The sequence below is a fragment of the Mus musculus genome, chromosome 3 (genome assembly GCF_000001635.26).
Source record: "Mus musculus strain C57BL/6J chromosome 3, GRCm38.p6 C57BL/6J".
NCBI classification, from domain to species: Eukaryota; Metazoa; Chordata; class Mammalia; order Rodentia; family Muridae; genus Mus; species Mus musculus.
The window spans coordinates 139416388-139443328 of record NC_000069.6 but is presented as its reverse complement, the minus strand read 5'-3'; the positions used below and the strand labels follow the sequence as shown (position 1 = coordinate 139443328).

At 38.8% G+C, this 26941-nt stretch overlaps 1 protein-coding gene and 1 non-coding gene across 2 annotated transcripts in view; one reads left to right on the top strand and one right to left on the bottom strand.

Annotated features, from left to right (window-relative positions):
* The window catches only part of Stpg2 (sperm tail PG rich repeat containing 2), a 504407-nt gene that overhangs the window by 266971 nt on the left and 210495 nt on the right, over positions 1-26941 (bottom strand). Inside the window, exon 11 of the mRNA NM_198659.2 lies at positions 23465-23624. Coding sequence (NP_941061.1) covers positions 23465-23624 — 160 coding nt within the window. The remainder of the gene's footprint in view (positions 1-23464; positions 23625-26941) is intronic.
* On the top strand, positions 25466-25572 carry Gm24260. Its single transcript, XR_003954846.1, has one exon. It is a non-coding gene; the product is annotated as a U6 spliceosomal RNA (small nuclear RNA).

Below are 26941 nucleotides of genomic sequence, written 5' to 3'. Positions count from 1 at the left end.
TGCCAAGCCTAGTGACCTGAGGTCATACTTGGAACCTACATGGTGGAAGGACAGAACTGACTCTTGCAAGTTGTCTTCTAATTTCCACACACATACTACGGCACAACCATGGGTACTTACACACACAACATACACACACACCACACATATTAGTAAATAAATAAATATGATGTAAATTTTTAGATTCGTAACATATAAAGAACAATATTGATCAGTAATAAAAGTAATATAAAAAGTAGTTAACAGATTTGAATAATTAGTTTGCAATAAAATATTAAATTAAATGGTATACAGAAATTAAACTTTGCTACTCATAAGAAAGATACACATGACAACCTTAAGGAAATACTTCTAAGTCGGAAGAGACAAATGAAAGTGACTAACAATACTGTACTTTGATAAATCCTGGAACACCTGCAAACCTCCTATACTGCTAGTGGAAATATAATCACTAGATTCCTTTGGGAAAAAAATACATTAAGCAAGATGAGTTAAATGAAACATACACAAAGATTATGATTCAGAAATTCCATTCCAAGTAATGTAATGAAAGGAAATCTATACTTATTTGTCATATGAAATATATGTATATATATTTCATATATATATATGAATTCATACACACACACACACACACACACACACACACACACACACACACATATGAATGATCACTATAACACTTTCAAGCACCAAAGAAACAAAGTAAATTTCCATCTGCAGTAAAATGGATAAAGAAACTGAAATACATTATTCTACTTTAGGGTGAACTAAATATCGTTGGTGTTTCCTGAAACAACGTGAATTACAGCCTGCAAATTTCCAGTGTAAGGGAAAGAAAGCAGACAAAGAATAATACAAGCTTCACTATTCAACTTACACATACACTGGAAAGCAGCCAAAGAAAATCAGTGGTGACAGAGACAAAACAGTGCCTACTTTGAGGCAGTGGCAATGACAACATGAAAGATAGGGGAGAGGCTGGACCCAGGGGCCTACGGTGTGATGTCCCTTCATCTTAACATGGTTACACAGGTGGTTCACTGAAAGAAACGCATAGATATGCACGGTGAGGATTCTTATGCTTCTCTACGCATGCTTTATGTGAAAACTTGTATGTGTGGTGTGTCTTGTGTGTAGGCACGTTAGTACATCCTTGAGTGCATGGGTGTGTACACCCATGCACATACCTTTGGAAGTCAGAGCAGAACTTTGAGTGGTTTCCTCTATTGCTCAGGTCTCTCAGAGAACTGGAAGCTTTGGCTGGACAGGCTGCCATGGGAGTTCACAGGGGACTATCTGCCCTGCCCCATGCTGGAATTATAAGCCACATACAGCTTGAAATGTTTATTTTAGATTATGGATGGTTTGGAGGTTATGGGTTATAATTCATAAGCAATGACACAAAGATGTCTAGTAATATAAATTATGACTTCTACTAATTGTTTTGTAACATATTTATGATAAAATATTACATACAAAATATGGTCCCCAAGTGATACCATTTGGTAAGATAGATAAATTGAACTTAGGTTGGTATAATTTAGCTTTATGTGTGGAAAGAATACTTTTAAAATACATTTTTTCGGTCTCAATATTTCTGCATCTCATTACACTTCCCCTAAATGCACATCTTTCTTAATAAAGACTAAACCACCTTTCTATTCTCAACTTGGGGCAATGAACACTTGTAACAACATAGTGGCATTTTAAGTTATAGGTACTCTAATGTGTTCAGGTAACCAGTGCTGACTCTACAAAGTATCTACCAAAATCAATTTTTATCACTCAAAATCTATTGCAATTAGAGAGCAATGCCAAGGCACTGACACACTAATGGGTCTCAAAATATTTCAAAAAGAATAAGGGAATTGCAACATGTGTTAATTGAAATTCAGCTGTGATGAGGATAACAAAGTGGATGGTCTAGCTTCCACATGGCTAGCATACAAACTAGCATTCCAGAGGCGAGTGAGTTTTAAAAAGCACTGGCATTGTATAGCTGCTTTTTATATTATAATTGCCATACATTGAACCTGTTTTCATCTTTACAATATCTTTTAATGAAACAGGAGTTGTTTGTCCGTTCTAAGTATTTGATTTTTAAATTTTATTTTAGAACAAGAGTGTAGCATTTCCAAAAATGATCCAGTCTATGAAACTGGACTTGCTTGAAGGGACTATCATATCTGACCTGTCTGAAATAGCCTTGTGTGTTCTTCCACAACAGCAAATTACATGAAAATGATTAAACTAGAATTAGAAGCCAGTTTTCTAATTCCTGGAGTGTTAAATTAACAAGGCAAAAATGATCATCTTGCAGGAAAAGTTGCTATGATTATGTATAAAAAGTAGAAGCACTGCAAGAGCATCATGGGCCTGGATTTCCTATCTGCCCCTATTCCCTTAACTATTTCTTGTAATTTAATAAGTGTCTTAATATCAATAGTTATGTTTCCTGGACTTAGAAGGAACACTCTTTGTACTGGCTAGTTTTGTGTCAACTTGAAACAGGCTGGAGTTACCACAGAGAAAGGAGCTTCAGTTGCGGAAATGCCTCCATGAGATCCAGCTGTAAGGCATTTTCTCAATTAGTGATCAAGGGGGAAAGGCCCCTTGTGGGTGGTGCCATCTCTGGGCTGGTAGTCTTGGATTCTATAAGAGAGCAGGCTAAGCAAGCCAGTAAGGAACATCCCTCCATGGCCTCTGCATCAGCTCCTGCTCCCTGCCCTGCTTGAGTTGCAGTCCTGATTTCCTTTGGTGATGAACAGCAGCATGGAAGTGTAAGCCGAATAAACCCTTTCCTCTCCAACTTGCTTCTTGGTCATGATGTTTGTGCAGGAATAGAAACCCTGACTAAGGCACTCTTACTTCCTCCAAATGTACACACTTCTTCATCTTTCAATTATTCAACTAGTTCAAAATGCATCATCTTCCTTTCTTTCCAACTTGTCCTTCCCTCATTCTTATTCTCAGCTCAACCCTGCTTCTACTGTTAATAGGAACCAGTGAAAGTCCTGACATTTGGGAGCGGTGTGCACATGTTACAGCAACCTGAATCCTTTGAACAATCACCACAGAAGCTGTGATGAATGTGCTGGTCAGAGACAAGCACAGTTTAGCGTTTGGCCAGCAGCACGGACATGCTCCTTTCATAACTAGAAGGAAAGGAACGTGCATCAAAACTCTAGAACAGTCTGTGTCTTCCTTCTCTGGACTATAAATGGCTGTGGGACTGTGTCAGTTTCTTTCCTGCTTTCTGGCTGATGTAACACACTCACGTTCACAATGGCCTCTTGTCCATTCTCACTTTTATAGTTTCTCCTCCATATCTGCTTAACTTTCTCGGCCTCCTCTTCATGCTTTGTAAAACCATCAGTAAGCACTGAACTAATGCTTCAAACTTTAATAAGGTGTTGATGAGTAAAGGACATTCAATGTGGAAAAAAGAATACTTTAGCTCTAGGTCAAAGAACAGTAACCCTTAGTCGGCAGTTCTCAAGCATGTACACAAGTCAGGTGCACAGCCAGGGCTTCTTGGTGCATACAAAGTATGGTCTCAATGTCTCACTAAATGACTCAGGTTAAGGTAGAAAGTATGCTGATGCTGCTACTCCAGTAACTGCATGGACAAACATCATTCCTAATTTTGTGGGAAAGCTACCTAAACTGGCATGAGACAGGGATGCCTCCCCCAGTGCACCTGATACAAGCTCCCTGTGAGAGAATACTCCTTTCACCTATTTCTACAAAAAAAAAGAAATTACCACACCAGCCAAGGAAGCAGAAACACACCCTGTCTGGTCCCCAGGAGACATGCCTGACAAGATCTCAGAAGTATTGCCTACCAGGAAACCCACAGCTACCACACTCTCCTAAAAGCCAAGAAGAGTGACAAAAACCAAGGAACAAAACAACCACCCAGCAAAGACAAAAACATCCATACATATCCTCCATATATCAGACTCTGAAATACAAGGACAGCCTGACTTATTCCCTGCCTGCAAGAAGTCAGCAGTGCCTGACACAGAACCCTATTGAGTAATCTTTTGTTGAATTATGAATTCTAAGTGAAGTATAACATAAAAGCCTATGTGTGCATTATGAAAACCTAGTGAGAAATGCCACAATTTGATTATTATGGCATTGCCCTATATTTAAATAAAATGTTCCAGGAAACTATTTTTATTAAAAATTATCACCACAGAAACAGGAAAGTATTTGTATGCTTTTCAAAATACAAGTCCTAATTAGAATTAGAAGAAGGAGGTGGGTGGGCTGGGGGAATGAAATTTTCAAAAGAGGTCAAGAATTGCAGAAGAATTAGTCATGAATTCTAGAAAAGGTAGAGAAAATGTTGGAGAAGGGAAAGAAATAAAGTAAGTATAGGGTACTCATATATGAAATTCTCAAGAATAAATTAATAAAAACCAAGTTCTTAAAAACAGGTTTTTTGGCCTGAGCATCGGCGGCAGACATCTTGGTTCTGGGACTCCGCCAAGAGTAGTCTGCACAGGTGAGAGTGTGGACTACAGAAGCTAACAGCTTCTGGGACAGGCGGGAGCCACAGAGCTTCTGAGGCAGCTCCCTTTTCAGGCTCCAGACATCCGGGCACCTTCCCGGCCAGAGGATAGGTGTCTGCCCGACCTGGGAGGGCTTTGCCTGAGCATCGGCAGCAGACATCTTGGTTCCGGGACTCCGCCGAGAGTAGCCTGCACAGGTGAGAGTGTGGACTACAGAAGCTAACAGCTTCTGTGACAGGCCAAAGCAACACAGCTTCTGGGACAGGTCCTGTTTTGGGCCTTCATCTTGGGCAGGAGGGAGGTCTAAATGCCAGGTATCTGTGCACCTTCCCTGTAAAAGGAAAGCTTGACTGCAGAGAGTGCTCTGACCACTGAAATTCAGAGGAGAGAGCTAGTATCCGAGGTCTACTGATAGAGGCTAACAGAATCACGAGAGGAACAATCTCTAACCAGAGACAACTAGATCAACTAACTCCAGAGATTACCAGATGGCAAAAGGCAAACGTAAGAATCTTACTAACAGAAAACAACACAACTCACCATCATCAGAACCCAGCACTCCCACCTCGCCCAGTCCAGGGCACCCCAACACACCCGAAAAGATAGACCCAGATTTAAAAGCATATCTCATGATGATGGTAGAGGACATCAAGAAGAACTTTAATAACTCACTCAAAGAAATACAGAGAACACTGTTAAACAGGTAGAAGATCTTAAAGAGGAAGCACAAAAATCCTTTAAAGAATTGCAGGAAAAAAAACGACCAAACAGGTGATGGAATTGAATAAAGCCATGCAAGACCTAAAAAGGGAAGTAGACACAATAAAGAAAACCCAAAGTGAGGCAACGCTGGAGATAGAAACCCTAGGAAAGAAATCTGGAACCATAGATGCGAGCATCAGCAACAGAAATCAAGAGGTGGAAGAAATAATCTCAGGTGCAGAAGATTTCATAGAGAACATCAGCACAACAATCAAAGAAAATGGAAAACGCAAAAAGATCCTAACTCAAAACATCCAGGAAATCCAGGACACAATGAGAAGAACAAACCTAAGGATAATAGGAGTAGATGAGAATGAAGATTTTCTCTCTTTCTTTCTTTCTTTCTTTCTTTCTTTCTTTCTTTCTTTCTTTCTTTCTTTCTTTTTTTTTTATTCAAACCCTTCATCTAGTCCCTTTTCCTGGTCTGGGCCCTATGCCCGCGACTACCCAGTACTTTTCATTCACTGTACATGTTACTGATCCTCAAAAATCTCACAGTATCACAATGTGCCTTCTAGTCATCCTCATACTTCTGTACCTTATCTACTTCTTACAGAAATCAGGCAACATTTCTTTCCTGAGCCTGTGGGCATTTCTTGAACTTGCTTTTACACTCTACTGTCCCATGGGACTTATTAGGAATCTAGGGGTACGGATGTGGTTCCATGGCTAGGGACTTGTAGAGAATGAACAAGGTCCTTGCTTCCATTCCCAATACTAAAAAACAATGAACAAAACCTGATCTTCCCCCCCCTACTATAGGTTGGGCATTCTTTTTTTTAATTTTTTATTAGATATTTTCCTCATTTACATTTTGAATGCTATTCCAAAAGTCCCCCATACCTACCCCCCATTCCCCTACCCACCCACTCCACCTTTTTGGCCCTGGCATTCTCCTGTACTGGGGCATATAAAGTTTGCAAGTCCAATGGGCCTCTCTTTCCAGTGATGGCCGACTAGGCCATCTTTTGATATATATGCAGCTAGAAACAAGAGCTCCGGGGTACTGGTTAGTTCATATTGTTGTTCCACCTATAGGGTTGCAGTTCCCTTTAGCTCCTTGGGTACTTTCTCTAGCTCCTCCATTGGGGGCCCTGTGATCCATCCAAGAGCTGACTGTGAGCATCCACTTCTGTGTTTGCTAGGCCCCAGCATAGTCTCACAAGAGACAGCTATACCTGGGTCCTTTCAGCAAAATCTTGCTAGTGTATGCAATGGTGTCATCATTTGGAAGCTGATTATGGGATGGATCCCTGGATATGGCAATCACTAGATGTGGCATCCTTTCGTCACAGCTCCAAATTTTGTCTCTGTAACTCCTTCCATGGGTGTTTTGTTCCCATTTCTAAGAAGGGGCAAAGTGTCCACGAGGATGTGAATAAAGAGGAACACTCCTCCATTGCTGGTGGGATTACAAGCTTGTACAACCACTCTGGAAATCAGTCTGGCAGTTCCTCAGAAAATTGAACATAGTACTACCGGAGGATCCCGCAATACCTCTCCTGGGCATATATCCAGAAGATGTTTCAACCGGTAAGAAGGACACATGCTCCACTATGTTCATAGCAGCCTTATTTATAATAGCCAGAAGCTGGAAAGAACCCAGATGCCCCTCAACAGGAATGGATACAGAAAATGTGATACATTTACAAAATGGAGTACTGCTCAGCTATTAAAAAGAATGAATTTATGAAATTCCTAGGCAAATGGATGGACCTGGAGGGCATCATCCTGAGTGAGGTAACCCAATCACAAAGGAACTCACACAATATGTTCTCACTGATAAGTGGATATTAGACGAGAATGAAGATTTTCAACTCAAAGAACCGGCAAATATCTTCAACAAAATTATAGAAGAAAACTTCCCAAAACTAAAGAAAGAGATGTCCATGAACATACAAGAAGCCTACAGAACTCCAAATAGACTGGACCAGAAAAGAAATTCCTCCCGACACATAATAATCAGAACAACAAATGCACTAAATATAGATAGAATATTAAAAGCAGAAAGGGAAAAAGGTCAAGTAACATATAAAAGCAAGCCTATCAGAATTACACCAGATTTTTCACCAGAGACAATGAAAGCCAGAAAAGCTTGGCAGATGTTATACAGACTATAAGAGAACCCAAATGCCAACCCAGGCTACTATACCCAGCCAAACTTTCAATTACCTTAGATGGAGAAACAAAAGTATTCCAGGACAGAACAAAATTCACATATTATCTTTCCACAAATCCTGCCCTTCAAAGGATAATAACAGAAAAAAACCAATACAAGGACAGAAACCACGTCCTAAAAAAAGCAATGAGGTAATCCCTCAACAAACCTAAAAGAAGACAGCTACAAGAACAGAATACCAACTTTAACAACAAAAATAATAGGAAGCAAAAATTACTTTTCCTTAATATCTCTTCATATCAATGGACTCAACTCCCCAATAAAAAGACATAGACTAACAAACTAGCTATACAAACAGGACACATTTTGCTGCTTAAAGGAAACCCATCTCAGGGAAAAAGATAGATACTACCTCAGAATGAAAGGCTGGAAAACAATTTTCCAGGCAAATGGTCTGAAGAAACAAGCTGGAGTAGCCATTCTAATATCTAATACAATCGACTTCCAACCCAAAGTCATCAAAAAAGACAAGGAGGGACACTTCATACTCATCAAGTTAAAATCTTCCAAGAGGAACTCTCAATTCTGAATATCTATGCTCCAAATGCAAGGACAGCCACATTCATTAAAGAAACTTTAATAAAGCTCCAAGCACACATTGCACCTCACACAATAATAGTGGGAGACTTCAACACATCACTTTCACCAATGGACAGATCATGGAAACAGAAACTAAAAAGGGACACAGTGAAACTAACAGATGTAATGAAACAAATGGATTTGACAGATATCTACAGAACATTTTATCCTAAAACAAAAGGATATACCTTCTTCTCAGCACCTCATGGTACCTTCTCCAAAATTGACCACATAATTAGGAGGGAGCGAGTGGGGGACTTTTGGAATAGCATTGGAAATGTAAATGAAATAAATACCCAATTTAAAAAAAACAGGTTTTTTTATTCACTTGTTGTCTTCTGAAACAGCATGATTTTTAGCAACCAACAGAAGTAAAAGTTACTAAACAGCGAATACAATCAAATTTGAAGAAATGCCGCAGTCCTTTATAGCTACATTCAGTGTGGAAAGATAAGAATAAATCCTGGACTATCGTTTGTACATGGTTTTAATTCCTCATGGGCATGGGCTCATCTAATGGCTTTAAGTGCAACTCACCATGGTTTATTATTTAGAATCATTACATGAAATTCTTTTATTCTCTTTTAGATATTTGATGCCAGGTTATTAATGGATTTAAGACTAATCTTTAATGTTCTCCTATAATTTACAGAAATGTTATTTTAAATTATATGTATCTGTTCTATGCATATTTCTAAAATTGTGGATTCAAAAGTAATTTTCATTCATTATGTCTAACATGTTCCTCCTAATTATTTTCTATAATGAACTTGGATAAATAATTTGCATAAGTATGACTATTGTGATCTCCAGTTCACTGAAACATCAGTTGGCTTGATTTTGACAGCTTAAAATTCTAAGTGGAGCATACACACAACAAATACAAGTCTAGTCTATATTTGTCCTCTTGTGTTGTATTGTCTACATAACCATCTGAAAAACACAAAAGTCTGGGTGTTTAGTCTTAAACTCCTTTCCTTGTGATAAATATAATCTTCTTGGATTACTTAAAATCTCAAGGATTTAATAATACCCATATTTAATCATCCCCTTTTTTATATTCAACCAGAAAACACTCTGAGCCTTGTATGATATATAGATACATTGCAAAGTCAAATAGGAAGACTGAAGAGATATCTCAACAGTTAAGAGTACATAGTGTTCTTGCATAAGACCTGAGTTCCATTCCCAAAATCCTCATTGGACAGTTTATAACTCCTAGTAAAACTAGCTCCAGGGGAATCCAACACATACCCATACCCAAACACAGACACAAATGCAGTTAAAATAAGTCTTCTTCTAAAGCCATACAATCTTGCATTTAATGCATATTTCCCACAGTTATTCAGGATTTTCTTGCATCTCTTCTACATAATTTACCTACTTCCATGTCCCTCTGAACCACTTCATGGACCTCTCTTTTACTAGCTCACTAGCTCCCTCTCAAATCAAGACCTCTTTTTATTTAATTGCTATTATATATATATATATATATATATATATATATATATATATATATATATATATATATATCATGCACTACAGGCACAGGATGTGGGTGATCCAAACTGGATATGATCTGAAAGTCTACTCCTTAAATCCTAGCATTCATAGTACCAGAAAGATAAGCATAACACACAGATAGCCAAGATCAGAATGAGTAATGCCTTAAGCGCCCAGGCTTTTGCATCTTTCAGATGGTTGTAGGAACAATACAACACAAGTGGACTAATCTGAACTAGACATGGATACTTAAAATACATTAAGGACTCCACTAGAAAAAAGATTTATCTGATAAACTCAGTAAAGTTGCAGGATATAAAATCAACAAACAAAAATCATGGCTTCTTTATATACCAATAACAAATTTCTGAGAAATTTGAAAATTAGAAAAATAGCATAAAATAACATAAATAATAAACCAACAAAGTGGCAGAAGGTAAATATTTACAACATTAACAGCAATAACTAAAGAAGATACAAGATGTTGGAAAGATCTCCCATATTTCCAGATTGGCAGGACTAACATTGTAAAAGTGACTATATTATCAAAAGTAATCCACGTGCTAAATACAATTCCAATTAAAATTCCATTAGCATTCTTCATATAACTGAAAAGTCATAACCCTGAAATTCAAAAGGAAACACAAAAGGCCAGACATGGGCAAAAATCCTACGCAAAAACAACACTGTCAGAGACATTACAATTATTAAGATCAAACTACATAACAAAGTTACAATGGAAAAATGCAGTGCGGTGATAATGATGGCAGGAAGTAGACATGTGCACCCATATAATACACTAGAGGACCATGAAATAAGCCCACAAGTTATGGACAATGGTGACACAAGTTTGGGCAATGGTGACAAAAAAAAAAAAAAGGTACAATGACAAGAGGATGATCCACTCAGCAAATGATGCTAGAAAGGTGAGAAGATGCGATCTGCCTGCAGAGGAGTGAACGTAAGGGAAACATTTCAAACTACAGGCATATGTAAGAACAGTCTGAAAAGGACTCCTGTAACACAGAAAATAAACACAAGAACTGTAAAGAAGTTTGTAGAGAGATCTAAACTTTGGGTTTAACTAATATTAATGTGTTATTGGTTTTAATTTGCAAGGTTTTCCTTACAATAAAGCTTATTGTTGAAAAAAAGGCTAAAAATAGATCACCTATAAGACCCAGTTATATCATTCCTGGGCATCTATCCAAAAGATTCTATATCCTACTTTGGCATCCATGAACACTGATGCCCTTTACACAATAACAAGAAATTGAAACCAACCCATATTTCCATCAATATATAAATGGATAACATATTCCAGTTGGATACATATAAACAATGAAATTTATTTCAGACACAGAGAAAAAATAAATTTAGGGGAACTATAGAATTGAATGTAGATCTAAAAATCATTATATTAAGAATGGTATATCAGGTTCCAAATGACAAACACTACATATTCCCTCTCATTTGTAGACATGGAAGCTTCTAGATTTCACATATGTACATATTACATACATCCTTTTATATGTTCAGCCTACATGCAGTTATAGGCCATGAAACTAGGGAGAGGCTCATTATGAAGTGCAAAGAGGCTTTACATGAGGAAAAATGGGTGACATAGTACAAATATCATAAAATGGAAAAAGGACTACTGAGGGTATCAGGTACACGTATGGGAGTTGGAGAAAATACGAAGGGAGAAGGAAAAGTCAACATAAAGTATGTATGACAATGCCATAATGAAACCTGTTATTTTATATCTAAGAGATAAAAGGTCTCTACATGGTGTGTACACCTACATTTGTCAAGGTAAGGATAAGTCAGGAAATGATTGTGATTACATAGTGGGACTATACCACAAGAGAGAACAAAGTAGACATCATGATCTGAAATATATATGCCATAAGTGATGTAGAGCATCCGTGAAACCAGCTGATAAATATTCCAGACAAGAGCAGTTGCACTAAGGTCAAGGGTACACTGATAAAATATCAAAACACGGGCCGAGTGATGTCAAGTCAGGGATAGAAATGACAACACTTTCAGATTGCCCATGATGTTCAGGGAAACCAAAAGTCAAGATTACAAGTTTGTTCTCAACTTGTCTGTTGAGACTTACACAGGTGTTACAACAGTAAGCATATGCTGCATGAATATAAAGGAAAAGGAAGTCTTCAATGTGCACATACATTAAAAAGTTAGTATAGTACCTTCCAGATCTATGAACTTTAGTCAATAGGGGCGAGGCTTTTAGTTGAGCACCAGGTCAATTCACCTATGTCTGATGACATAAGTTTGTTGGGTGGTGAGCAGCAGGGTCTTACTGTCAGATTGTGACAAGTAACCAATAATACTGGCAATAGTCATAATGCTACAGGGAATCTATACTGTTTAGCCAATGACTCAAAAAGATACAACTTAGTCCTGGTGCTCAGGGTAGCTGGGGTACTATCTCTGCTTTTATTTGGTGACTCCATTTAAGTTCCTTTCATATATGTATTTGCTTTAGGAAGCTTCTATATCAGTAGGTTTCCATATGACTTTCAAAGAGCCTTTGGTGTTAGTTGCCCCTCACTATTTTCCCTCTTTAGCTTGCCCTCGTGTCAGCCTCTCCATTTACTCCTTCTATTCTAATTTCCCCATTATATGTGTATAACACTATATTCTATTTTCTTTTCCTTGGAGATTTTACGTTCTGTCCCTTAGTAGCTATTTAACCTTCATAAATATTCTGATTGAAACAAATATACATATCTTAAGTGTAAAAGCTAGCATACAAATATAGAAGGCAATATATGTTCGTCTTGTGAGGATTTGGGTTACCTCACTCAACATGATTGTTTCTAGCTCCATTTATTTTCTTAACTGGTGAATAATATTCCATTGAATAAATGTACTATGTCTTCATTGTCCACTCATCTAGTCTGTTTACAATTTCTGGTGCTATTATGATAGAACAGCAACAACCATGGATGAGCAATTATCTCTTTAGTAGAATGTAAACTCCTTTATGCCCAAAAGTATTATAGCTGGATATTTTGTTATTATGTCTAAAGTTATTTTTATTAGTTCTTCACTCAACTGATACATCAACTTAAAGAAAACTGAAATCATATCAATATCACAACTCCAATTTTACATTTGTCTTTTACAGTAGAATTGAATTTTTTCTTGCATATTCACTTTACATCTGGCTCACTGCCTCCTTCTTGTCACCCCCTCCCAAAATCCTTTTCCACATTTCCCCCTCCCCTTCTCCTTTGGGTGAGTAGGGGTCCCCCTGGTTATCCCCCCAACCTTGGTACATCATGTCTGCAAGGCTGGGCACAGATTTGGTGCCATTAAAGATGAGACTCCCAACCCAAAATTGCTGGATCTTATGATAGATCCATTTTCAGATTTCAGAGTACCCTCACACTTGTCAGTAGCTGTGCCAGTTCAGACTTCCACTAGCAATGAACATATCCTACTGGAGAAGGAAAGCAACCATCAGTCTCACCTACCTAAGAACTCCGTGGGCTGCAATGGTGGCACTGCATGATGTACCCACTGGGGCCATAATAGCACAAATTTCACAAGAGTACCAAACACTTTTTAATTTGATTTACAGCATATTCCATGAGATGGGACTCATGCCTGACCCTGTGACTGAAGCAATACCCCTGGGACTAGTCTATAGGTCCTACAGGAAATACACTGCTATTATTCTGCTAAGTGAACATAACAATAAATAAGCCTCCTATTGACATATTGCTACACCCATCAGAAAAAACTTCTTCCACCAGTAGACAAGGATTAACATGGAGACAGACAACTGGACAATGTGCAGAGAGTGTGTGACTTTGAAGCACTCAGGCAATATGAGATATCTGTCATAGTTTCCTCAAGACTCAGGGACCTAGCATGAAGAAGTGGAAAAACAGTAAGAGCCAAACATGACTCTAAGAAGACAGTGTCTACCAGATACAACAGGACTGATGCACAAGTGAACACACAGGGACTGTGACAGCATGCACAAATCATCAACAGGCTCAAGCCAGATACAGTCCCAATGTGGAGAAGGGAAAATGAGCACGAATACAACCTAACTGAAAATCTGTCTGTAATCAATAGAATCTGGGAGAAGAACAATCAATTTTTTCAGTGGAATGACATTGAGTTTATCAACTACACTCTAGGACAGGCCTTGCTCTCAGGAGTAATTTGCCAACACAAAACAGACTCCATATTACTCTGTGTATACTTTTGGTTGGTTGGTTGGTTGGTTGGTTGGTTGGTTGGTTGGTTGGTTGGTTGGTTGATTGGTTGGTTGGTAGGCTTGGTTGGTTGTTTGGATGGATAGATGGATCGTTGGTTGGTTGCTTTATTGGTTTGGTTTGCTTTTAGGTTTTTAAGAGAAATAATATGAAGATGGGTGGGTAGAAAGTGGGAAGAATCTTAGAGAAGTTGGGAGAGGGGAAAGAATATGATCAAAATATATCCACAAAATATTTTTAAAAACTAGTAATCTGTATGTAATTAATATGTGGATAATTTTAACTATAATCTATGCTTAGTAAAATATCATTTTCAACTTGTGTATAATTAAGAAACATTTAAAATATGTTTTAGAGTATCTAAAAAACATAATTTGAGATTGAAAAGGTAGAGAAATTAGTTCATATTTTATAATAAAATAAACATATTACAAAAGTTGATCTTATCATTTTTTCTCTAGTCAGAATTACCATGCATTCAAGCAGTTCAGAAATATTCCTGGAAGCTATAGAGGGAAAAAAGCACTCATGTTTATAGCAATCTGTTAACAGCACTCAATGTGAGGAAGAGCTGCGTTTGGACAAGCTTTATGGTACTTTGGGAATGAGAATATTACAAGTCACTGAGAAAATAGAAGAAATAATTAGTTTTCACACTACAGTGATTTTTATATCAAAGGTATTACTTATGTTTATTAAAAGAGTAAAAAAAAACCAGCTTCGTGGAATATGTTCAATTAACTTCTAGGATAAATTATATTTGTTTCTTAAAATAATTTCCTTTGGGAATCCGATGCAGAAATGACAATGTTATCTTCCTAAGAAATGATCTATATTTGCACAGTAAAGTCAGTAAGTACCTGATTTGTTTATGCAATGAATATTATCTTACATGCATTGCACTGCTCTGATAAACACTCAGTCAAACAGTGGGTGTCTACTAATAAGTATACTTTAAATTTCAAGGTTTTTCATCATTCAAAAATTTGAGAATAAAACTGGCCAAGAGATGTCCATTCTCCCTCCTCTCTTTCAATTCCAATCCCCCGTCTTATCCCCATCTCTGTAGCAGGCCGCCTGCATGAATCTTCCCTTCCTGTCCCCCGCTCCGTCCCCAAGGGATAACTCTCCTCCTATAGTCTCCCTCCATCACCCCATTCCTTTTTCTCAGCTAATAATTCCCAAAGGCAATTCTTGGAAATCCACTGACCACATCCACCAGGGGATCTGGTAGGCCATATTCACCCTCCTTCCTGTCCTCCAATTCCAATCCTCTCTGTAACAGGAAATCTACTACAGAGAGGGGGCCTAGCAGATCCTGATTGCACACCCAACTTTCCTTTCTCCTGTGGGTCCTCTTAGCTGCTCCCCTGCTAAACCATTTCCATTCCTACCTGTCAACTCTTAATACCTAAAAACAAGATCTGCCTGAGACCCACATTGGCCAGAGTGAAAGAAATCTCAGCATAAAAACACAATCAATAACAGTGAGGGCAATACATTTCCACTAGAGTAAGTCCTGAAAAATGCAGTCTAACTGAAACACAAGACAAGGACTTCAAAGGTCTTTAAAGATGATATGAAAAAATTCATTAATGAAATATAAGAAAACTCAAACAGTGGAAAAAAATGGTTCAAGACATAAAAGTGGAAATATAATCAATAAAGAAAATCCAAAGAGACCAAAAACTGAAAACTAAAATTATGTTACATATATTCTAATGGATATTAAGTGAATGTTAGCTGCTTAGTTTTCAATAACAAAGCTAGAGTCTATATAACTGAAGAAGTTAGGCATGGAATAAGGGTCTAGCAGGGAGGGATAGATAACACAAGGAAGGTAAAATAAGATAGGTGATGGCGGTACTGAAAAGAGATGCTCACTGGGTAAGGACACTTGCCATCAAACCTGATGTCTTAGTTTGGGTTTTATTGATGTGAAGAGACACCATGACGATGGCAACTCTTATATAAGAAACCATTTAAACTATTTTCCGCTGGGCAGTGGTGGCGCATGCCTTTAATTCCAGCACTTGGGAGGCAGAGGCAGGTGGATTTCTGAGTTCAAGGCCAGCCTGGTCTACAAAGTGAGTTCCAGGACAGCCAGGGCTACACAAAGAAACCCTGTCTCGGAAAAAAAAAAGAAGAAGAAGACTATTTTCCACATTGGGCAGAGCCTGAGCATAAGAGAGTTCAAAACCTACCTACACAGTGACACACTTCCTGCAACAAAGGCACACTCCAACAAGGTCACAGTTCCTAATAGTACCATTCGCTATGGTCAAGCAATCAAACCACCACACCCTGTCACCTATAGGCTTGCTCAAACACATGAGTTTATGGGGCCATACCTAGCCATAGGATAATGTACGATACATTTAGTCCAACTTCAACAGACCCCATAGTCTATAACAGTTTTAATGTTAAGCATTCAAAGTTCAAAGTCTCTTCTAAGATTCATGTAATCTCTTAACTGTAATGCCCTATAAAATCAAAATTAAAAAGCAGATCACATACTTCCAGCATCAGAGTATGTGCATTACCATTCCAAAATATAGTAAAAATATACTGAACCAAAGCAAGACCAAAAACCAACTGGGCAAACTCCAAACTCTGCATCTCTATGTCTGATATCCAACTCCTTTCATCTTTGCAACACAATTATTTCTCTTGGACTAGTTCCACCCTCTGTTAGCAGTTTTTCTTCCAAGGTATCCCTATGCTCTGGCATCTTCAACATTGTGGGGTATCCAAAGCAACTTCAATGTTACAGCTTCTTGTTCCAATGTCTTGGATCCACACATGATCTTCTGAGCTCCTCCAAAAGGCTTTGGTCACATCTCCAGCTCTGCCCTCTGTAGCACCCTAAGCTCTGGCTGACTACACTCTACTGCTGTTCATGGTGATCATCTTATGATACTGATATCTCTAATATGTCAGGATCTTCCACTGCAATTGGGCTTCACCAATAGCCTCCCATAGGCTCCCTTCATGGTGCCAAGCTTCAACTCCTTTGCATGAACCCCTCAGTCCTGTGACATCAGCTGCAACTGAGACTGCACCATCACCAAAGGCCTTCCATGGCCTCTTACAATGCCAAACCTCAGCTGCTATTCCATGACCTTTTCATGCCTTCACAACCAATACAGCCTGGTTTACTCTTCCATATTATCAAGTCCAGCTGCAGCACAAGGTAGATCCATGGCTATCTCTGGAACACACTTCTTTATGCTCTCAAAAAAAAAAAACAACTTCCAGGAAAATTTACCTCATTGATGTTGATTTATTATTCTTAATCACTACTAATTTCTTAGCACCATCTAATTAACATCAATTGTCCAAGTAACCCCTTCTTTTCTTGTCACATGGTCAAAGCTACTGAGTTCTGCAGCTTGAACAGGGCCCCCTTTTCCTATTACATCGTCACCAGCTCTGTTTTCCAATTCATTCATTGCCTAAGCTCGGCTGTCCTAAAACTTGCTCTGTAGACTGACCTTGAACTCAGAGACCTACATGTCTCTTCCTTGAGAATGCTTGGATTAAAGGTTCGTAGACCATGTCTGGAAGAGATCATTAAGTTCTGGATTGTAGTTCCTTCCAGATATAGTCAGGTTGACAAACAAGAATATCCATCACAATCCATCCCTTGTCAATTTTACACATATCTCCTTATGTCCAAATGAAAGCAATAACCAGGCCATACTAGTGCTTAGGTATCACTATCTCTTGTTCAATTCAAACGCATAAACAATAAGCTTACTGGGTGGAATCTTACACTGAGGTCACCACTACCTTAATCTGTTGATCTCCTTGAATACAGGATTGAGCTCCATTCCACTTCCTGATGCCCCTTTAATACTGCCATCATACATTGTATATTTAACCTTTCTCTTCTTGATTCTTTTCATCACAATGTTCTTCATAAGAGTTAACTTTGGCAACCACACAATAGAATTTATACCAGGCTGCTCTGAGACTTCCTTTGCTAATGCAATGGATCTAATTCTCCTCATCTTAGCCTTAGGCAGACTCTTTGGACAAGGGCAAAAAGCAGCCATATTCTTCACCAAAATAACCATAAAAACAGTCTCCATGCCGCATACTAACATTCTTCTCTGAAACTTCTTGGCCAGGCACCCATAGGTCAAATCACCCTCAGCACCAATGTCTTCCATATTCCTACTAGGATTGCCCATTAAGTCCCACTAAAAGTATTCCACTACTTTCCAAATCCAAACTTCCAAAACCCACATCCCTCCAAACAAAATCATGGTTAGGCCTACCAGAGCAATACCACAGTCCCTGGTACCAACTTCTGTCTTAGTTTGGGTTTTATTGCTGTGATGAGACACCATGACCAAGGCAACTCTTATAAAAGAAAGCATTTAATTGGAGGTGACATAGTTTCAGAGGTTCAGTTCATATTCATCATGGCAGAAAGCATGGCAGCATGCAGGTAGACATGGTGCTAGAGGAGCCAAGATTTCTACATCTTGATTCAAAGGCAACCATGAGAGACTCTCTCCCTCACAGGCATAGCACCTCAAAGCCTACTCCTACAGTGGCATACTTCCTCCTCCAAGGTCACACCTATTCCAACAAGGTTACATTTCCTCCAATAGGATCACATTTCCTAATAATGTCCTTCCCTATGGCCAAGCAGTCAAACAAATCACCACACCTGACAAACTGTATTCAATCCCAAGACTCAGTAGGTAGAAGAGAGAGGGACTCGAGCAGGCTGCCCTCTGATCTCCACAAGCACACTGTGGAATAAGCATGAGAAAGCACACAAACACACTCACACATGCACGCACACATCACATACACATACACATCAATTAAAATGTAATAAAATGTCTTTTTTAAAAATTCAAATATTTCAGAGCTTAGTGACACATGCCTACAATTGTAGCCCTGGGGAGACAAAAATATGAGCCTCTCTACTCCATGGCAGCTTGGAATGGACATGACAACAAAAAATAATATCAAAACACAGAGATTACGGCTCGTGTATGCTCTCTCAACCTCTCCAGCAGCTTGGCCAGATTTTTCCAACACCTCAAACTGTTAATTTTTTTGTATTTTACTTTAAATCTAAGGTATTTAAATTTTTTTTCAAATTTTTAATTAAAAGCAAATATTTTACCTACTATAAAGTAATTATGTTCCTAGAGAATGTGTCTTAATTCTATTCAGTGTGTGTGTGCATAATGTGGGTGTATGACCATGGTGCTCCAGCGTGAGAGTGGAGGTCAGAGGTCCGAGACAGCTGTGTGGAGTCCGCTCTCTCCTTCCGCCTCTACCTGGGTCCTGGAGACAGAACTCTGGGCGTGTGGAGTCCGCTCTCTCCTTCCGCCTTTCGCCTCTACCTGGGTCCTGGAGACAGAACTCTGGGCGCAGTCTTATTTGGCAAGTGCTTTTACCTGCTGAACCATCTTGCTGACGTGAGAAACTATCTTTAAGTTGATGAAGACAAAGAAAAACAAACGTTCTAACAAGCCTTAGTTAGTCACTCCGAGGTTATTTTTCTCATAACATGATGCGATAGGACTCAGTTCCACTCTAAAGCCCTGATCCTCTTTCTGTCTTTGACCTTTCCCCCACAGCCTTTACAGCACATGCCTGTCTGCCTGCACCATCCTTTCCTGGCTGTCTCCTATTGCTCCATGTGCCTCACTCACTCCGTAGATGTATATTGCACCTGAAACTGCACACTGAGGAGCCAGGGTGCTTGCCTTTTGTTTGCTGCTATTCCAATGCCTAACACACACCCGCACATAGAGTCTCTTAGAATGCAAATAAAATCAGTGAACAAATGAATTAAATCTATCTTTTTGACAAGATTTCCCAATTTTATAAAATACATAGCATTTCTACATTTTTGTAGAACTCTACTCAAGGTGATATTCAAATGAACTGAAATTCACATTTCATTTAGGAAATTAAACATTTTAAGTTCCAAATGATGACTGTCATCAGCAATCCTGAAATTATGAACACCCCATTTAGGTAACTTTAGAAATAGAATTTTGGGTCAGGCATCATATATATATTTGAAACACCTTTCCAACCTGTCCTTTAGGAATGCATATAACAAGTTACACACCCACCTCTAAGCAGGAGTCTCTAATTTTCTACTCTCAACAATGTCTTCACTATCCACTTTCTGTTTAAAATTCTGAGCTTTCTCTCCACTAAATGTTCCAAAGCAGGCCAATACAAGAGGTAAAGTAATATTTAAGTACTTTTCCACTTAGCAATTTCACATTACCTGAGCTGGATCAATCACAAAATCATTTACATACCTATGAATTAAAACTTGGAGTAATAAAAGGAGATTGCTTTATAATGTGATACACCTCATTTAATAATTTCTTCATTAAATGATTCTAATGTGTTTTTATTGGTTACACAACATTTAATGGAATACAGCATACTGATTGCAAATATACTCTTTCCCTGTTTAATTTGGACTAATGAGAGTGGGTTTTATCTTTCTTAAATATATGCACTCAAAGAAAGGGCTTCCTCTGTAGTTAAGACAAAGTCCTTCCATATCTGTCAAAGCTCTAAAGCCATTTAAAGTAAATACATGGCAATAAAATGCTGTTTCAACATACATGTTTTATAAATCTCTCAATCTTAGAAGATTATTCATGTTTGTCAACTTCTGTTCTTAATTTTTATCTATCCATATAAAAAGTCAAGAAATTAATTTTAAATTGGAATTTTATTAAAAAGTTAAAAAGATAATATATTTTCTTTAATTCTATAAAGCAACTAACTCCCTCCAAATAATATCATAACAAATAACAAACATGTATAACACACCTAAAACTCAAATAGTCTTATACTTTCATTTTTATTGATAGCATAGTACTACAAAATAATTTGATATATAATAAGTTTTACATTTAACATGAAAAAGTCCTTTCTACCGTGATATAGCTGTCTCTTGTGAGATTAGGCCGGGGCCTAGCAAACACAGAAGTGGATGCTCATAGTCAACTATTGGATGGATCACAGAGCCCCCAAAGGAGGAGCTAGAGAAAGTATCCAAGGAGTTAAAGAGATCTGCAACCCTGTAGGTGCAACATTATGAACTAACCAGTACCCCAGAGCTCTTGACTCTAGCTGCATATGTATCAAAAGATGGCCTAGTCGGCCATCACTGGAAAGACAGGCCCATTGTACTTGGAAACTTTATATGCCCCAGTACAGGGGAACGCCAAGGCCAAAGAATGGGAATGGGTGAGTAGGGGAGTGGGAGTGGGGAGGGGGGGGACTTTTGGGATAGCATTGGAAATGTAATTGAGGAAAATACGTAATAAAAAATATTAAAAAAAAAAGAAAGAAAAAGTTCTTTCTAAAGATGTTAAAGTAAAACAATGGTCTAGGGAGGTGTCTCTGCAGTTAAGAGCATTTGCGGCTCTCGAAGAGGACCTGGGTACAAGTCCCATCCATTGGGTGACAACTGCGTGAAGCGCCAGCTCCAGGGAATCCAACGCCCTTCTCTGGCTTCTACAAGTACCAGGCAAGTGCCAGGTGGACATACATGGGGGCACTTATGCATATACATAAAATAAGAATAAATATTTCTAAACTAATAAAGAAAACTACCAATGGCTAAATAGCAAGCAGAGTAAATTTTTTTGCTGCTTTACTTTTAACAAGTGGGCGATGTGAAAGGACCCCATTCATAAGACAAGCACCATCACACACAGACGGAACTAGTCTCACTCAACTTCACTGTAAAATAGTTATTCTTTCTTGAAAGGTATCAAACACATTTATCTCTGGCAAAATATAGAACTATTAAGAACTGCAAGTAGAAATGAGGTATTCACATCAGAAAACTCATGCTCTTGATGCTATCTATATACATATATGTGTGTATACATATATACATATATCAAAAGAAACAAAGAATCTTTGGCCCTTCTAATCGATTTGGAAGCACCACAACTCCCAGCTAAGATTTTTTTTTCTTTTTTTTTTTCTTTTTGAGAGGGTTTCTCTGTATAGCCCTGGCTGTCCTGGAACTCACTCTGTAGACCAGGCTGGCCTCGAACTCAGAAATCTGCCTGCCTCTGCCTCCCAAGTGCTGGGATTAAAGGCGTGTGCCAGCATGCCCGCCCTCCCAGCTAAGATTTTTAAGTTTGATTTAGACCTGAAAGTTGACAATGTAAGAGTCGCACAATAGTTCAGGAAAGAAGGGAGGGAGGGAAGGAAGGAAGGAAGGAAGGATGGAAGGAGGGAGGCAGGGAAGGAGGGAGGGAGGGAGGGAGGGAGGGAGGGAGAGAGAGAGAGAGAGAGAGAGAGAGAGAGAGAGAGAGACAGAGAGAGAACAGTTACATGTCAACTTAAAGTCTATCTGGGGCATTTTGTACCATGTTTGATAGTTTGTTGTCTCCTACCTTAGTTTCTCACTAAAAATTCTGGAAAAAGAAAGTTTCTTAAGTCAGCTTCACCGTTTTCCTTCGTGTTCTCCAAAGATCCAGTACAAAATGCGTACATCATGACAAAACATTTGCTGCTCTTCCTGTCATCTGTGTGGCTTTGCGCTCTCTCTCTCTCTCTCTCTCTCTCTCTCTCTCTCTCTCTGTGTGTGTGTGTGTGTGTGTGTGTGTGTGTGTGTGTGTGTCTGCATATATACTAACTAACTTAGTGCTGACCAGTGACTTGTCTTGCTGCTCGGACCTAACCCTGGCAAGAAGTAAGAAGGCTCCTTAGGCTCATGGATCAGAAGATGCAACCCTCGATGGCAGGGAAGGCATAGTTCGAAGACCACATCCTATTAACTGCCCATGGTGACTCCATCCTCTCGTCTCCATGGACCCGTACTGGGCTGGCATTCTCCTTTTCCATTTTCACTTATTCAATCAACTTGGTCCATCCAATGCCACCACCCTCATTCAGGGCTAGCCCCCTGCCTCAGTAGTAGAGAACACTCATGGGAAAGCCTCCACCTCCACTTCCCCAGTGTCTTGGCCATTTCACAATCCAGTAAACTGACAAAGCTGACCACTAGGGCCGTTCTCTTGATATCTGAACAGATTCAAGTAGCTTACGTAACCGGGATATGTTTCTTCTACTGTACTGATTTCTCCAAATGAGGAGAAAGTACTTTTCTCCTTTATTGGCATTTAATGTGCTATGAGTTCTGAGGGGTGTGTGTTTGGTTGGTTGGTTTGGTTTGGTTTGGTTTGGTTTGGTTTGGTTTGGTTTGGTTTGGTTTTGGTTTTTCAAGACGGTATTTCTCTGTATACCTCTGGCTGTCCTGGAACTCACTTTGTAGACCAGGCTGGCCTCGAACTCAGAAATATACCTGCCTCCGCCTCCCGAGTGCTAGGTTTAAAGGCGTTCGCCACCACGCCCGGCCAATTTCTGAGTTTTTCCCAAATAGAATGCCAGATGAATGTACTGTCTTAGGTAAAACCGATAAAATGTCTTTGGAATAATTAATTAGGAAACATAACACCTGAGACAAATTTTACATTGGGAAATGAAAATCTCCCACTTTTCGCTATCCCCTGTGTATCTTTGGAGGGCAAGTCTACGCACTTGTCTGACTATCACTGTGAAAGTGCTGATATCATCTGCTCACAAGGAACATGTAACTTCCCACAGCCTCAGGGTGCAGTGAGCTTTACCTGGCCCATCAGCGATTTTTCCCAGGCACCGAGGAGCTGCGCTCAGGAAAGAGGAATGCCTTTTTTTAGCCACCGAAGTACGAGGTGGCATGTACTTATGTTTAACTTGGGACATGTCATACGATTTCTGAACATCATAGCGGCCAGGAGCTGGAAGACGCTAGAAAAAAAATGGAAAAGATAAGCATAAGTGTACTGTATATAAAAGATATCCAAGTACATATTGGATAAATGTCCACACTCAGAAAAGCACTCGTTAAAAATACATAAAGATAGTTAGAAACCAACATTGTAATGGAGATTCCACCAAGGTTATCTTTATAATACAATTATAATTCATCATCGAAAATTAAGGTAAACAGAATCAGAAAGTACAAGGTCTGGATATTTTAAAGAGTAGGCCTCACTACATTGGTGAGATGTTCATCTACAACTTTAACGATGAATACTGAAGTCTATACAGAGCTCTGAACAATGAGTGTGTGTTTTCACCAGCTGCAAAGCCGTCCCTGCCTCACTGTTCTGACTTACTCTACAAAATAAGGCTGATGCTTTCGTTTTTAATAGCCCCAATTAAGTTGGCAAGTCCCTGCTCTCGTCACTTTCTGTTTCAAATGGTATGTAGCTACATTTGCATTTTAATCAACATGAGCCACATATTAATTATAAGAATAATTCTCCACTAAAATACAAATGTCATGTACTAGGTACATAGTTAATGCTTTGGAATATTATCTAATTATCTCAATGAAAACTTTAAAAAAGAATTCTGCACAAATTATTTTACATGCTGTATTGTTTTGAAATCTAGTCACTTACCTTATTCATGAAAAACCAAACCATTTGGGGGCTGGAGAGATGGCTCAGTGGTTAAGAGCAACTGAAGCTCTGCCAGGGGACGCAAGTTTAAGTCCCGGGATCTGCACGATGGCTCATAACCATCTGTAACTCCAGTTTGAGGGGATTCCAAACTGTCTTTTGGCCTTCCTAGGCAGTAGACATGTATGTGGTACACAGATATATAAAAGCAAATACCCATACACATAAAGACTAATGATGAATCACTTAAACATTTTACATTTTAATGATTTAGGGAGACAGAGGAGAGAGTTTTGGTTGAGTGTGGGCTTCAAGTGTCAGTTGCTTGCTTGCTGTGTGACCCTTCAATAACCACTCAATTTTTGTTATCCTCGGTCTATTTCAAGAAGTGGAAGCTAATTATTTGTATCATGAGATTAGTACAATTGCAAAACAGGTCTGTAAGGTAAAAAAAAAAACATGAAAAGAAAACTGGTTCTTGACTATGAAAGCATGTGAATGTTATTCTTCTATAGAAACTAATTTCAATGCAAGTTAAAACACAAAGCTAACTAATCAGGGTTCGGACTATTAGGGAATTTTATCCCGGGTTTTTTTTTTTTTTCCACAGAAGAAAAGAACAACTAGTTATACTGCCCTGGAAACTTCCTCCCTGTTTGCTTATTAATCTTACTTACCTCATCCTATTTATGTTTAACTTACATTGTGTCTGAACAAGATGCGTTAAGTGACTATCCCAAGATGATGATTACTGTATGTAACGTGGAACTCTGTGTAGTAGCAAGAATGGAAGTCATTCCAATACTTCCTGTCCTGAAAGGGCACTGTGGTGGGGAGGAAAGTGCAACGTAGACATGAGCACCCACTTCTCTTGTAATCTTGTGCTGCACAGGAGACGGGGAAGGAACATGAAGAATGGACAAAATGGATGTTCCTCTGGTCTTTCAATTTTGTCCTGTCTCCAGTGTCTTAGTGTCACTAATATTGTTGTGATAAAATACCCAGACCCAAAAAAGCAAACACACACATAAACAAACAAACAAAAACTCCTTAAGGAGAAATAGTTTATTCAGAGTTCAGTTCCAGATAATTGTTATCGTTGCAGGAAATTTACCGTGGGAACCCGAGGCGACTAGTCACATACATCCACAGTCAAGAGGAGACACAATAAACACATGCGTGGTGCTCGCTTCGGCAGCACATATACTAAAATTGGAACGATACAGAGAAGATTAGCATGGCCCCTGCGCAAGGATGACACGCAAATTCGTGAAGCGTTCCATATTTTTATCTACGCTCCAAATGCAAGGGCAGCCACATTCATTAAAGACACTTTAGTAAAGCTCAAAGCACACATTGCACCTCACACAATAATAGTGGGAGACCTCAACACACCACTTTCATCAATGGACAGATCGTGGAAACAGAAACTAAACAGGGACACAGTGAAACTAACAGAAGTTATGAAACAAATGGACCTGACAGATATCTACAGAATATTTAATCCTAAAACAAAAGGATATACCTTCTTCTCAGCACCTCACGGGACCTTCTCCAAAATTGACCATATAATTGGTCACAAAATAAGCCTCAACAAATACAAAAATATTGAAATTGTCCCATGTATCCTATCAGACCACCATGGCCTAAGACTGATCTTCAATAACAACATTAAGAATGGAAAGCCAACATTCACGTGGAAACTGAACAACACTCTTCTCAAGGATACCTTGGTCAAGGAAGGAATAAAGAAAGAAATTAAAGACTTTTTAGAGTTTAATGAAAATGAAGCCACAACGTACCCAAACCTTTGGGACACAATGAAAGCATTTCTAAGAGGGAAACTCATAGCTCTGAGTACCTCCAAGAAGAAACGGGAGAGAGCACATACTAGCAGCTTGACAACACATCTAAAAGCTCTAGAAAAAAAGGAAGCAAATTCACCCAAGAGGAGTAGACGGCAGGAAATAATCAAACTCAGGGGTGAAATCAACCAAGTGGAAACAAGAAGAACTATTCAAAGAATTAACCAAACGAGGAGTTGGTTCTTTGAGAAAATCAACAAGATAGATAAACCCCTAGCTAGACTCACTAGAGGGCAAAGGGACAAAATCCTAATCAACAAAATCAGAAATGAAAAGAGAGACATAACAACAGATCCTGAAGAAATCCAAAACACCATCAGATCCTTCTACAAAAGCTTATACTCAACAAAACTGGAAAACCTGGACGAAATGGACAAATTTCTGGACAGATACCAGGTACCAAAGTTGAATCAGGATCAAGTTGACCTTCTAAACAGTCCCATATCCCCTAAAGAAATAGAAGCAGTTATTAATAGTCTCCCAGCCAAAAAAAGCCCAAGACCAGATGGGTTTAGTGCAGAGTTCTATCAGACCTTCAAAGAAGATCTAATTCCAGTTCTGCACAAACTATTTCACAAGATAGAAGTAGAAGGTACTCTACACAACTCATTTTATGAAGCCACTATTACTCTGATACCTAAACCACAGAAAGATCCAACAAAGATAGAGAACTTCAGACCAATTTCTCTTATGAATATCGATGCAAAAATCCTTAATAAAATTCTCGCTAACCGAATCCAAGAACACATTAAAGAAATCATCCATCCTGACCAAGTAGGTTTTATTCCAGAGA